Source organism: Erinaceus europaeus, unplaced genomic scaffold (assembly GCF_950295315.1).
Source record: "Erinaceus europaeus unplaced genomic scaffold, mEriEur2.1 scaffold_466, whole genome shotgun sequence".
NCBI classification, from domain to species: domain Eukaryota; kingdom Metazoa; phylum Chordata; class Mammalia; order Eulipotyphla; family Erinaceidae; genus Erinaceus; species Erinaceus europaeus.
In genome coordinates, this window is record NW_026647587.1 from 20,428 (window position 1) to 32,693 (window position 12,266).

At 41.1% G+C, this 12,266-nt stretch overlaps 1 protein-coding gene across 6 annotated transcripts in view; it reads right to left on the bottom strand.

Moving 5' to 3' along the window:
* Nucleotides 1-2,325: 2,325 nt before the first annotated feature.
* Nucleotides 2,326-12,266, bottom strand: part of LOC103117820 (fibronectin) — a 68,672-nt gene continuing 58,731 nt past the window's right edge. For all 6 annotated transcript variants that reach the window (XM_060184145.1, XM_060184143.1, XM_060184146.1 and 3 more), the window contains 5 exons: nt 12,044-12,208; nt 9,326-9,451; nt 8,684-8,790; nt 3,649-3,759; nt 2,326-3,091 (listed from right to left, as the gene is read on the bottom strand). In XM_060184145.1, coding sequence (XP_060040128.1) covers nt 3,020-3,091; nt 3,649-3,759; nt 8,684-8,790; nt 9,326-9,451; nt 12,044-12,208 — 581 coding nt within the window. In that variant the 3' untranslated portion in view covers nt 2,326-3,019. The remainder of the gene's footprint in view (nt 3,092-3,648; nt 3,760-8,683; nt 8,791-9,325; nt 9,452-12,043; nt 12,209-12,266) is intronic.

Below are 12,266 nucleotides of genomic sequence, written 5' to 3' on the forward strand. Positions count from 1 at the left end.
TCTAGTTCCACCCATGCGGCAGACGTCATCACGTCGTGCTGCTGTGTATTCCTTTACGTGTGCTACCTCACTTACCACTCCTCTGCTGGTCGACACTAGGTGTGTTTTTAAATTTGGGCTATTTGCAAATGGTGCTGCCATGAACATAGGCATGTATTGATCTCTTTGGATTAGTGTTTTTGTGTTCTTTGAATTGATGCCTAAAAAAGGAATTTCTGGGTCATGTGACAAATGGTACTTTTAAAAATCATAAATGTATGGTGTGTTGTGCCAAAGTAAAAGACTGCGGTGGGAGTGGGGGAGAATACAGGTTCTGGAAAAGGATGGCAAAGGACCTAGTGGGGTTGTATTGTTATGTGGAAAACTGAGAAATGTTACACATGCACGAACTATTGTATTTACTGTCAAATATAAAACATTAATACCCCAATAAAGGAAAATAAATGTTTTAAAAAATAAATGTGGAGATTGGGATTTCTACATTTCAATGCATAGGTTGACAAAGTTTGCTACTCTATTAATACAGTGATTAGGTGGAGGGAGGTAACTAATGTTATGCAAACAGACTTTAATGACTGAGATTCACTCCCCCAAACCACCATAAGACAGGGTTGAGCAATGTTTGGGGGGGACCAGTCCAACTGGATTTAACTTAAACTGACTTGGGGGGGGGAGTTTTAGGTTAAAGAGTAGAAAAGTGGCTTGGAGTAGGGGTATAGTGGTTTTGCATAATGGTTATGCAAAGAGACTCATGCCTGGGGCTCCAAAGTCTCAGGTTCAATCCTCTGCACCACCATAAGCCAGAACTGAACAGTGCTCTGGTAAAAAAAAAAAACAATAATAACAACAACAAAAACAACTCACTCCTGCTCTCCTGTTTTTAAATATGAAAAAATTTCATGTTGATAGAAAATCACACAGAAGGCATCAATTGTGTTGGAGAATCAGACCTAGCTATCTCCCTAAACCTGAGCAAACCTATTTCTGTATTTGTCTTAATATCTACTGCTGGATGCTTATTGACATTTTTAAAAAGAATTTATTTATTCATGAGAAAAACAGGAGAAAGAACCAGACAAAAGAACTAGACATCATTCTGGCACATATGCTGTTGGAGATCAAACCCAGGAACTCATGGTCAAGAATCCAGTGCTTTATCCACTGCACCACCTCCCGGCTCACAATTAGCATGTGTTACGTTACCCAATAGTGTAGACATAGTGTACAATGTTAGTATTAAAATGCTTAACCTTTTTCAAATTTCACTTTTTTTAAAAAAAATCTTTTATCTGTTGAATTAAGATAGTCAGAAATTGAGAGGGAAGGGGGTGATCGAGAGGAAGAGAGATAGAGACACCTGCAGCCCTGCTTCACCACTTGTGAAGCTTTTCCCCTGCAGGTGGGGACCAGGGGCTCGAACCTGGGTCCTTGTGCACTGTAACGTGCGCTCAACCAAGTGTGCCACCACCTGGCCCCACCTTTTACAAATGTATAATCAATTATTAGTTATCTTTTACTACTCTTTTAAAAAATTATTTTACTATCTTTATTTGTTTATTGGACAGAGCTAGCCAGAAATTGAGAAGGGGGAGAGAGAGGGAGAGAGACAGACAGACACCTGAAGCCCTGCTTCACCACTTGTAAAGCTTTTCCCCCTACAGGTGGGGACGGGGCCTTGCATATTAAAAGATACACACTCAACTAGGTGTGCCACGACTGGCCTCTTTACTAGTTTTTTTTATACCACATTTAGTCTGTAAGTTTTATTGTTTCCCCCAAAGTTTAATGAGAAGGAAAACACTTTTGTCAGCTGACACGACTTAAGACAAATTGAAGTAATTGGTAATTATGCTACCAGGCTTCCCTCAGACAAAGCTCCTCTGCTATATTAGTCATGTAGTGTTAACATTTTAGTCATCTTTTTACTTTCTGAAGAGCATCCTGAAGATGCTCTCTTTGAGCAGATGTTATTTCAGTAGAGGGAAAGAAGTAGGAGGAGGGATGAATTATAATGATAGAAAAGAACACGTAGAGGTGTTTCCATTAGGTTTTTGAAAAGCTAGTTAGCAAGTCAAACAAATATCTGAGATCAGTTACATCTGTTAAAGTAGAAAATACAAAACTCCGTTAAGGATGGGATGAAATGACAGGAATAGATCTGGGTATCTGTAGTGACAGATACAGCAGTGAGATCACCAAGAATCAGATTTACACACCAGAGGTTTTCAAAAATCTGCTGAGCAGAAAAGAGAACGTTCATGAGAATTGCTATTCCCTCCCCACTCCCTCAATCATCCTTTATTAAAAGAAGCCAGACCTTCAAAGTGTGGAATGTAAATCTTTTATTAAACAGTCGTCTTTCCACAGTAGTAAAGCTTTGGCACGTACAGTATAAAAAATAATCGCCAACCAAATTGCTCTTATCAACTGCATACCAAGTGCCTTCAATACAATTTTTCCTTATGAAAATACTTGGAAAAATTGATAAATAACAAGTAAGAGAAGCATATTCCTAGGTAATTACTTGAATGAATCATTTGGAGAAAGAAAATGATTACTGTAGATATTTTAAATGCCACAGCGACAAAGATGTGCTGTTTCTACAATATTGCGGGTCAGAGTTATGTGGAAGCAGAAGTGTTTGGACAACTTTTCCTACTGAAGATTTTGGTAATACCCTTTTAATACATTTTGTATCTTGGTTGGTGTGTGTATGTGTGCTTCCCTATAGATTTCAAGCCAAATCACAAGTTAGTATAATTTTATTGAGAATACTGAACGGTATAAAATACTTTAGAACAGAACAAGCCATGGACTGCTCTCATTTCTGAGAAAAGTCTGAGAAACACTCCCAGGGTGATGCTTGGAGAAGCTGTGAGTTGATCGGAAGCTGGAGAAGTTACTCCAGAGCAAAGGCATTAAGAAAGAAGCAAACATGCCAGGCTGAAGACTGCTAACACGGCTCCAGTTTGGATGGACTGTGGTAGAGATTCACGCTGGTTTCTCTTGGCTGGAATCATTACTCTCGAGAATCTTCTCTGTCAGCTTGTATATCTAATGGCATGAAGCACTCAATTGGGCAGTTGACATTCTGGTAAAAAGGAAGGGGGTGGAGAAGAATTAGTGGTAAATAATGCCAAGGGTAGAGAGAGAGAGAGAAAAAAAAGGAGGTGCTTTCTACAACAATGAATTATAAGATGATAATTATTTCTATCTAATGTCAAGAAACTAGCAATGTACTTACTTGGCAGCAGTGTTCAAGAGATTTAGACATTGGGGCCAGGTGGTGGCACACCTCGTTAAATGCTCACATTACAGTACACAAGGACCCAGGTTCAAACCCCTCGTCCCCACCCGCAGGGGGAAGGCTTCATGAGTGGGGAAGCTGGGCTGCAGGTGTCTCTCTGTCTCTCTATCACCCCCTATTTTCTCAATTTCTCTGTCTATCCAAAAATAAGTAAATAAAATGTATAAATAAATATATTTAGAGTTAGACAGTATAAGCTAAATTGTATCATGGGACACAGTAATTGGTAAGTAGCTGAGTCACTGAAAAGACCATAAACAGTTTTGGGGAGTGAATTCAGGAAGAGACTCTTAACATACACCCAACTGTTCCACCCTGACTCCCTGGGCAGGTCCACTTACAGTGTTTGTTCTCTGATGGTACCTCTGTGAGTACTGGTTATAAGTGCGATCTGGGGACCCGTCGTGACCGGGTTCAGACCCTGGTCTGCGGCAGTTGTCACAGCGCCAACCCTAAGAACAGAAGCATGAAGTCAAATGGGGTTTATGAAAACCTGAGGGCATCACAATTTAGAGACAAAGCTTAAGAAGAATGCCAGCTCTTAACATGTTGGCAAAATCCCCAAGCAGTTAATCACTCGGGCGCCCCTGAGGGTGACTTTGTGCTTTCATAACTTATAGAATACTGTTTATACTCTTCCTGATCTGTCCTTTCTTCTCTTCCCATTCAAAGCCCACCTGCAAAGGCTCATCCAGCCCCAACTTAATAAGCATTCTGACCTGATGATAGAAAGGTTTTGTTGTTGTGTTGTTGCCCTTGTTGTTTTTCATTGTTGTTGTAGTTATTATTGTTGTTATCGTTGTTGGATAGAACAGAGAAATGGAGAGAGGAGGGGGAGAGAAAGATAGATACCTGCAGACCTGCTTCACCGCCTGTGAAGTGACTCCCGTGCAGGTGGGGAGCCAGGGGCTCGAACCGGGATACTTATGCCGGTCCTTGTGTTTCGTGCCATGTGCGCTTAACCCGCTGCGATTCCAAATAGAAAGGTTTACACAGAATCTCAGAGTCAGCTTCTCTCTTTGTCTGCTCTCCCCATCTTCCTCTCACTTTCTTTCTCTCTATCTTTTTATGTCATTACCAGGACTTCACCGTTCTGGATGATCTTTTTTTTTTTTTTTTTGCCTCCAGGGTTATTGCTGGGGCTTAGTGCCTGCACTACAAATCCACTGCTTCCGGAGGCTATTTTTTCCCCCTTTTTTGTTGCCCTTGTTAGTTATTGTTGTTGTTATTATTACTGTTGTTGTTATTGCTGTCATTGTTGGGACAGAGAGAAGTCAAGAGAGGAGGGGAAGACAGAGAGGGGGAGAGAAAGATAGACACCTGCAGACCTGCTTCACCACCTGTGAAGCCACTCTTTTGCAGGTGGGGAGCCAGGGGGCTCAAACCGAGATCCTAATGCCAGTCTTTGCGCTTTGCTCCATGTGCGCTTAACACAGTGTGCTACCGCCCAGCCCCATTTAAAAGCAATTTTATGGGGAGGGGGCAGTTATGCCTTCATAGTACAGCTGTTGACACATGGGTACAGCCTCCCATCTCTCTATCATAGATGTCTGAAAAAGACTGTCACTCTCAACTTAGGGCCTTCTCTACTTTCATGCACAAGGACTCCAACATCCTCTCCACTCCCTCTTTTTTTCAGCTGGAGAGAGACAGAGTGAGGGAGAAACACCAAATCTGCATGGCAGCACGGGAGCTTTGCCAGGTGAGCTATCTAACTGGCCCTCCTGAAGCTTCAGTTTCTTCATTTAAGAAAAAAAAATTAATAGCTACCGAGAGGGTGGTGGGGGGAGAGAGAGAGAAAATAGACCACTGTACCAAAACTTCCATCAATGCTGTAGTGGCAAACTCGAACCTGGAGAGCACACCTAGCAAAACAGTGAACGATACCACTGAGTTATTTCACCAGCCCCGTCCTGAAGCTTTTACAAAGGACACGAGAGCACATCAACAATTAGTCTCACTTTTTAACATGTAATGCTCTTTTTAAATCTGTTATTGTTTACTACAGGGTTATTATAGGACCCTACTGCTCCCAGTGGTCAATCCCTCCCCCCCTTTTCTTTGACCGAGAGCCAGAAACAGAGAGACAGAGAGACATAGGAGGAGAGAGGAGAGACACCTAGAGCACTAATCCAACATTCGAGAAGGTTCCCTCCCCGTAGCTGGGGACAGGGGCTCGAACCCTGGCCCTTGTGCAGGGTAATGTGTACACTCTGCCAGACGTGCCACTTGGCTGGCTTCCAAATAGCCTCATTTTATAGGTCAGGAATCTGAAAGCCAAAGACTGACTTGCTCAGAGGGAACAGGAGACACACAGGGAACTGTGGCTCATGACCTTTCTCTAGTACATTGTCACTCCCTTATGACCACAGACAGTGGCATGGTAGCTTTTCATCTGGCCATGAGGGATGGGAATAGAAGTGGGAATAAGTTACACTGGTGAGGCTCCTTACTGGGATTTTACTATTTTAATTGATTTATTTTGCTAGGGATGTGAAGAAATCCATGTCCTCCCTCACCATGGCTCCTAAACTGGTAAGATAGAAGCCTGGAGCTAATGGAGACCATCTTTGTTACCATTAGCAAGGCATTTTCTGGAGGACTCCAATAGCAAAGAAACATGGCCTGTGAGAAAGTGAGAGGCTCGGGCCAGGTGGTGGCGGCGCACCTGGTTGAGCACAAGTTACAATGTGCAAGGACCTGGGTTCGAGCCCCCAGCCCCTGTCTACAGGGGAAAAGCTCTGCAAGTGGTGGAGCAGGACTGCAGGTGTCTGTCTGTCTCTCTCCCTCTCTGTCACCCCCTGCCTATCAAATAAGTAAATAAAGATAATAAAAATTAGTTAAAAAGGGAGTTGGGTGGTAGCACAGCGGGTTAAGTGTATGTGGCTCATAGCACAAGGACCGGCATAAGGATCGTGGTCGAGCCCCCAGCTTCCCACCTGCAGGGAGTCGCTTCACAGGTGGTGAAGCAGGACTGCAAGTGTCTATCCTTCTTTGCCCCTCTCTGCCTTTCCCTCGTCTTTCCATTTCTCTCTGTCCTATCCAGCAACAACGACGACAACAACAATAACTACAACAAGAAAACAACAAGGTCAACAAGAGGGAATTAATAAAAAAAAAAGGGCAACAAAAGGGAAAATAAATATAAAAAATACCTTAAAAATTAATTTTTAAAAAAAGTGTGAGAGACTCCAGAGACCACAATGTCATACATACTGAGACTTTTCAGTCATGTGAGCCTGCCTCTAAAATTAATTTGAGCTGGGTTATTCACAAGAACTCTGAATAACACACGCTTATATAGCCAGATCAATATTTCAGACATTATTTGTTCCATTCAAAAGCACATCCCCACAATACCTAATACAATATGAGTAAAGACCTACTTACAGATTCAATAAATTTTGCTTCCACATAAAATATGTACCAGTCTCCACTCCTGACTTAAATGTTTCATTGAGCACTCCGCTTCCTAACAGAGCAGTTGTCGCACTCGAAAGGCTTCATGTGCATAAATAATGAGGAAGCCATGCTGAGGCAAGACCAAAATCTAATTTCCAACAAATTCACTTTCCATCACAGGCTTCTCTCCAGACATATCAAGGGGAATGACTGAACGCTAGCATCACAGTCTATAACTGTTAATGAGAAACGGAGCGAGAACTCACAGCTTCTCTCAGAATGGGGGTCGTTGTTACCTGCCAGCCACAGATGGGGAATGAAATCAGACACTTCTCCATCCTAGGTTCCCAGGCAGGGGCAGAGTCTGACCCCCAAAGACTTTTTCCTCAAAACTCCTTTTCTTCTTGGGTAGCTGGCCAGGCCACTGATTAATGTCAATGACACCCACTGAGTACATCTTACCCTGGGTAGGAGGGGCAACACTTCTTGGGGTATCAGCATTTGAGGAACAGGTGGCAAGAGTCTAGCTTCACTGAAAACTATGGAAAGCTATGTTCCGTTGCCTTCACTGGACTTACAAGAATCATCTTAGCAATTCCAAGTAATATCAGGGGAAGGGGCTGGGTGGTGGAGCACCTGGTTGAGCACACAAGTTACGGTCCACAAGGACCCGGGTTCAAGCTCCCAGTCCCCACCTGCAGGGGAAATGCTTCACAAGTGGTGAAGCAGGTCTGCAGGTGTCTCTCTCCTTCTCTATTTCCCTCTTCTCTCTCCATTTCTGGCTGTCTCTATCCAATAAATAAATGAAGATAATTAAAAAAATAAATAATATCAGAGGAAGCCACGACAAGCTATGTTGCGCTGAAGTAAAGTGCAGATCAGAAATGGCTGAGATGACCAGCTGAAGTGGTGGGATTCTAAGGATCCTCTCCATGTGACCCTTCACTTCTTCTCATCTCATTTCTTCCTGTAAGACACCAGGCTCACCCGGAACCACATGTGCCAATTCCTTCCTATTCTGGGGAGGACATGCTTCCTGGGCTCTGTCTGCTTCCTGTGATCATTCAACTTAACTCTAGCCACCCCAGGCATTCTTTTCCATGCATCCTTTATTAGTCATTCCAGTGACTTGGGCACATATCTGACCCACTTATTCCTTTAGAACCTTCCCCAGGACCACCTTAGCACTCCCATGTAGTAATGCTGGGGCTTGAACCTGGGTTGTAGGCATTGTAAGGCAGGTGCCCTAGCTGGTGAGCTGTTTCTCTGACACTGATTTGATTTTCCATGTATCGTAATTTAACATCTCCAGCTAAGAATCAAGGCTACTTCTTATTCTCTCTGCTTGTGACATCTTCCTTGACAGTGACAGACCTATAGCAGGAGTCTATTTTTTGGGCCTTGAGTGATGGTCCAAAGAAGTAGTATTTTCCTAGCACTGTAAACATTCAATATTCAAAAATTTTGAACAATAGTGGCCACAAGGGCTGAAGGCTCAGTGCTAGCCAGTCATTTAAAAAACTACTATTAAAATTATCTTTATTTATTGATTGATTGACTGGGTAGAGACAGCCAGAAATGGAGAGAGAAAGGGAATGAGAGAGGGAGAGAAACAGAGAGACACCTGCAGCACTGATTCACCACTTGTAAAGCTTTCCCCCTGCAGATGGGGACTGGGGGCTTAAACCTGGGACTTCGTGCACTTAACCAGGTGCACCACCACCCGGCCCCACTAGCCAGTCTGGACCACTCAATTTGATGAAGAATCAACGGTGTGAGAACAACAAATGCAAGGAGGTGGACTGAGAAGGAAGGGATGCTGAGGACTCTTATGCTGGCAGGAAATGAGACATCACCATATTTTGTAAGAGGCCCTGGCCCCACCAGGGTACACAGCTCACACAGCTCACACACGGGAAGCATGATATCAGTGTATGACATCTAAGTTTTGGGGAGCCTGGTACATAGTCTTACCCGCTGGCCTCCAAAGCATGTGCAGGAGCAAATGGCCCCGAGATATTCCTTCTGCCACTGTTCTCCTACACTGTATGTCTTACCATCGTCATAACATGTTGTCTCATCTACAAGGAGACACAAGTCAGAAGTGAGACTGAGAGTAATGACACAGATTTGACAACCTCTATGCAGGATTGGGCTCTGTCTTTTCTTCCAATTTTATATCATCGTAATCAAAATCCCACCTATTTATAAGAGTTATTTATAAGAGAGATGTTGCTAGCTGGACAAATCCTGGAAGGGGTAGGTGGTGTTGCCAAAAAACAGATCTAATTAACTGCTGAACAGTCAATGGGAAGACGGAGATCATATTTTAAGAGCTGAATCCCGAAGACCCATTCAGCTTTCCTGTAACATTTTGCTGCAGATTATGGTCAAAATACTCAGGTCGGCATAGTACTACAGTGCCCTGTAATAACAGTAAATCACAGTTCATTTTTGAAGCTTGTCTCCGTTTTCTCAAATCAAAAGATTAACAGACCCTCTGTTCATTCCTCAAGGAGACCTAAAGTCTGCGATCATTTCTGTGAGTGAGTTACAGCTCAGTAATGAAAGTGGGAGTGCTTAATAAGGTGCTAAAAATGATCTGTGGCTACGTACGTGGATCACACTTGAATTCTCCTTTTCCATTTCCAAGACATGTGCAGCTCATCATCTGGCCATTTTCACCCTGACGATCCCACTTCTCTCCGATTTTATAGTTCACGCCATTGTCATGACACCATTCTGTGGGGTGGGGACAATTCAGAGAAGAAAAGTTATTGGTGGTTTTTTTTTCTGACTTATAGGACTTGGGAGTGACCTGGAATATGTCAGAGGAGTTTATAAGTCATTTACCTGGAAAAACCGGAAAGAGTAATGATTATAAGTCCTATGATAAAATACTTTCTGGGTTGAACTTAAATATTATCTTTACCATTTAACATCTTCTAGGATATTTTAAGATCCACTTTATTCCACTGTCATCACATCATAAGGGTAGATAAATGACCTTTGTTTGGCCTCTTACTATTACTAAGGTTTAATATGACAAAAACTGAAGTAGATGAAAAATCAAATTTTGGATATGTGGCCGTCCTGGTCAAAACAAGTTCAGTAGTTTAATTAGGAAGCAAATAAAAAAGTATAAGTTAGCTTCTGCATACCACAACCTGTTTCTCTTGGACTGGAAGAGTGAAAGACAACCTGTGTTACTAAAACAGAGCAAAAGTAATAACATCATAAATTAGCAGTTACTTACACTGGTTTTGAGGGCTATATAATATTCAATAGTTGGATGACTTTTTAATAAACATTTTTTTAGAGTCTAAGTGGCAATTTATTATTTTTACAAGTTAATTTTTAAATTTTATTGATTTTACTATTATTATTTATTTTTGCCTCCAAGGTTATTGCTGGGGCTCAGATAAGATCTAGAATCAGTCATCCTTTGTAATCCAGTTGTCTCTCAATGGGCATTTAGGTTGGTTCATATTTTGATTATTGTGAATAGTGCAACTATCAACATAAGGTTGCACGTGCACTTTTTAAATTTTTATTTTGTTCTTTATTTTTTACCCGGGAGGTTAATGGGTTACAGGACAGGCACATTTCAGTAATTTATATAATCTACTATAAATTCCATCTTATCAATAATTAAGTCATTCCTTAAACCTTAAGAAAAGTTACAGTTATGATAACAAAGCAAAGAATACTTAATTTGAACCAAAGAATTATATAAATCATATAGCAATCCTTGTGACCATGACTGCACTTCCAGATTTATGCACATTATATATGCACTTATATGTTTACATACACAGATTTAAAAAGTAGCTCAGTTTCAGAAATTAAAACCCATTTAATTGTTATATCTTTCAATTCTTAAAAGGCATGTAATACTTCTACTACTATTATTTTCTCCCCTGATAGTCAAGTTACACAAACAATAACTGAAAAAAATATATTTTATATTTCAGTATAAATTAAAACATTACATATATACAAGTTAAGGAAAATATTTTGGATTAAAAATTGTGTTTTATTTCCCTAAGTACAATTTCTGGATAAACCTATATAAGACCATGTGTGAATAATGGCTAACATCTTTGAAGATCAACCGTTTGCCAGTAATCTCATTTCCTTTAAAAAAAAATCATAATCAAAAAGCTAATAAATTCTGTGGCTAAGTCTCAAAGCTTAGTCATTCCTAGGATGATTTTAACTAAAACACATACACATTAAACTTTCCTAATAATTTGAATGTAAAATATTTCTTGATTGGGTTTGATGTTCAGTTATTTATACATGGGTTATCTGCAGTCTACATGACTTGGCAAGATACTAGATATTTTGTATTAGGTTTTTTTTTTAATTTTTAAAAGTATTTATTCCCTTTTGTTGCCCTTGTTTTATTGTGGTATTTATTATTGTTGTTATTGATGTCGTCGTTGTTGGACAGGACAAAGAAATGGAGAGAGGAGAGGAAGACAGAGAGTGGGAGAGAAAGATAGACACCTGCAGACCTGCTTCACTGCCTGTGAAGCGACTCCCTTGCAGTTGGGGAGCTGAGGGCTTGAACAGGTATCCTCAAACCAGTCCTTGTGCTTTTGCCACCTCCGCTTAATCCACTGCGCTACTGCCTGACTCCCTCTATTAGGTTTTAAAAAATATTTTTATTTACTATTGGACAGAGACAGAAATTGAGAGGGGGAGGGGGAAGTAGAGAAGGAGAGAGACAGAGAGACACCTGCAGACCTGCTTCACAACTTGTGAAGCTTTCTCCCTGCAGGTGGGGACTAGGAGCTTGAACCTGCATCCTTGGCACTATAAGGTGTGTGTTTAACCAGATGTGCCACCACCTGGCCCTTGCATTATGTTTTTATCTGTGTACATTATCTCTGTATTATTTGTTTGTATGTGTGATATTTGGCTTGCATTGAAAGAAAGTGAATTTAAATGTACAACTCTGAGCTTACTCAACATTAAAAAAAATTTACAGTCTCTTTGTGTCTCTGATACTCATTAGACCTGGCTCCAAAGAGTTTTCAGTTTATTAATTTCTTCTGACAAAAAAAAAAAAATCTAAAATTTCTATTACCACCACAAACGTATTTGGAATTAATCACTGCTTTTGGGCACACAGCCTTTTAAATGAAGCAATATTTACCAAGTAAAATTTCCCATCATTCTTTCTATGATGCAAAATGTTACTTTGAGTCAAGGAGTCTTCCCTCCTTTGCTTCATGTTTGGAAACACCTGTGTCTGCCAAACATGCTTCCTTGGCACATTGTGCAAATGCATGGAACCGGAAGAGACGGACAAAGCAAGCTACTCACTAGATGAATCACATTTGAAATGACCACTGCCAAAGCCTAAGCACTGGCACGAAAGCTTAAAGCCAGATTCAGACAACCGTTCCCATTCTTCTCCAACGGAATAATGCGAAACTGTGTAGGGGTCAAAGCACGAGTCATCTGAAGGTTGCTGTAGGCCTTGGTCAACTAATGAAGAAAAGGAGGAAGAAGAAGAAAAATAATGTCATTTTATTGGAACATAAGA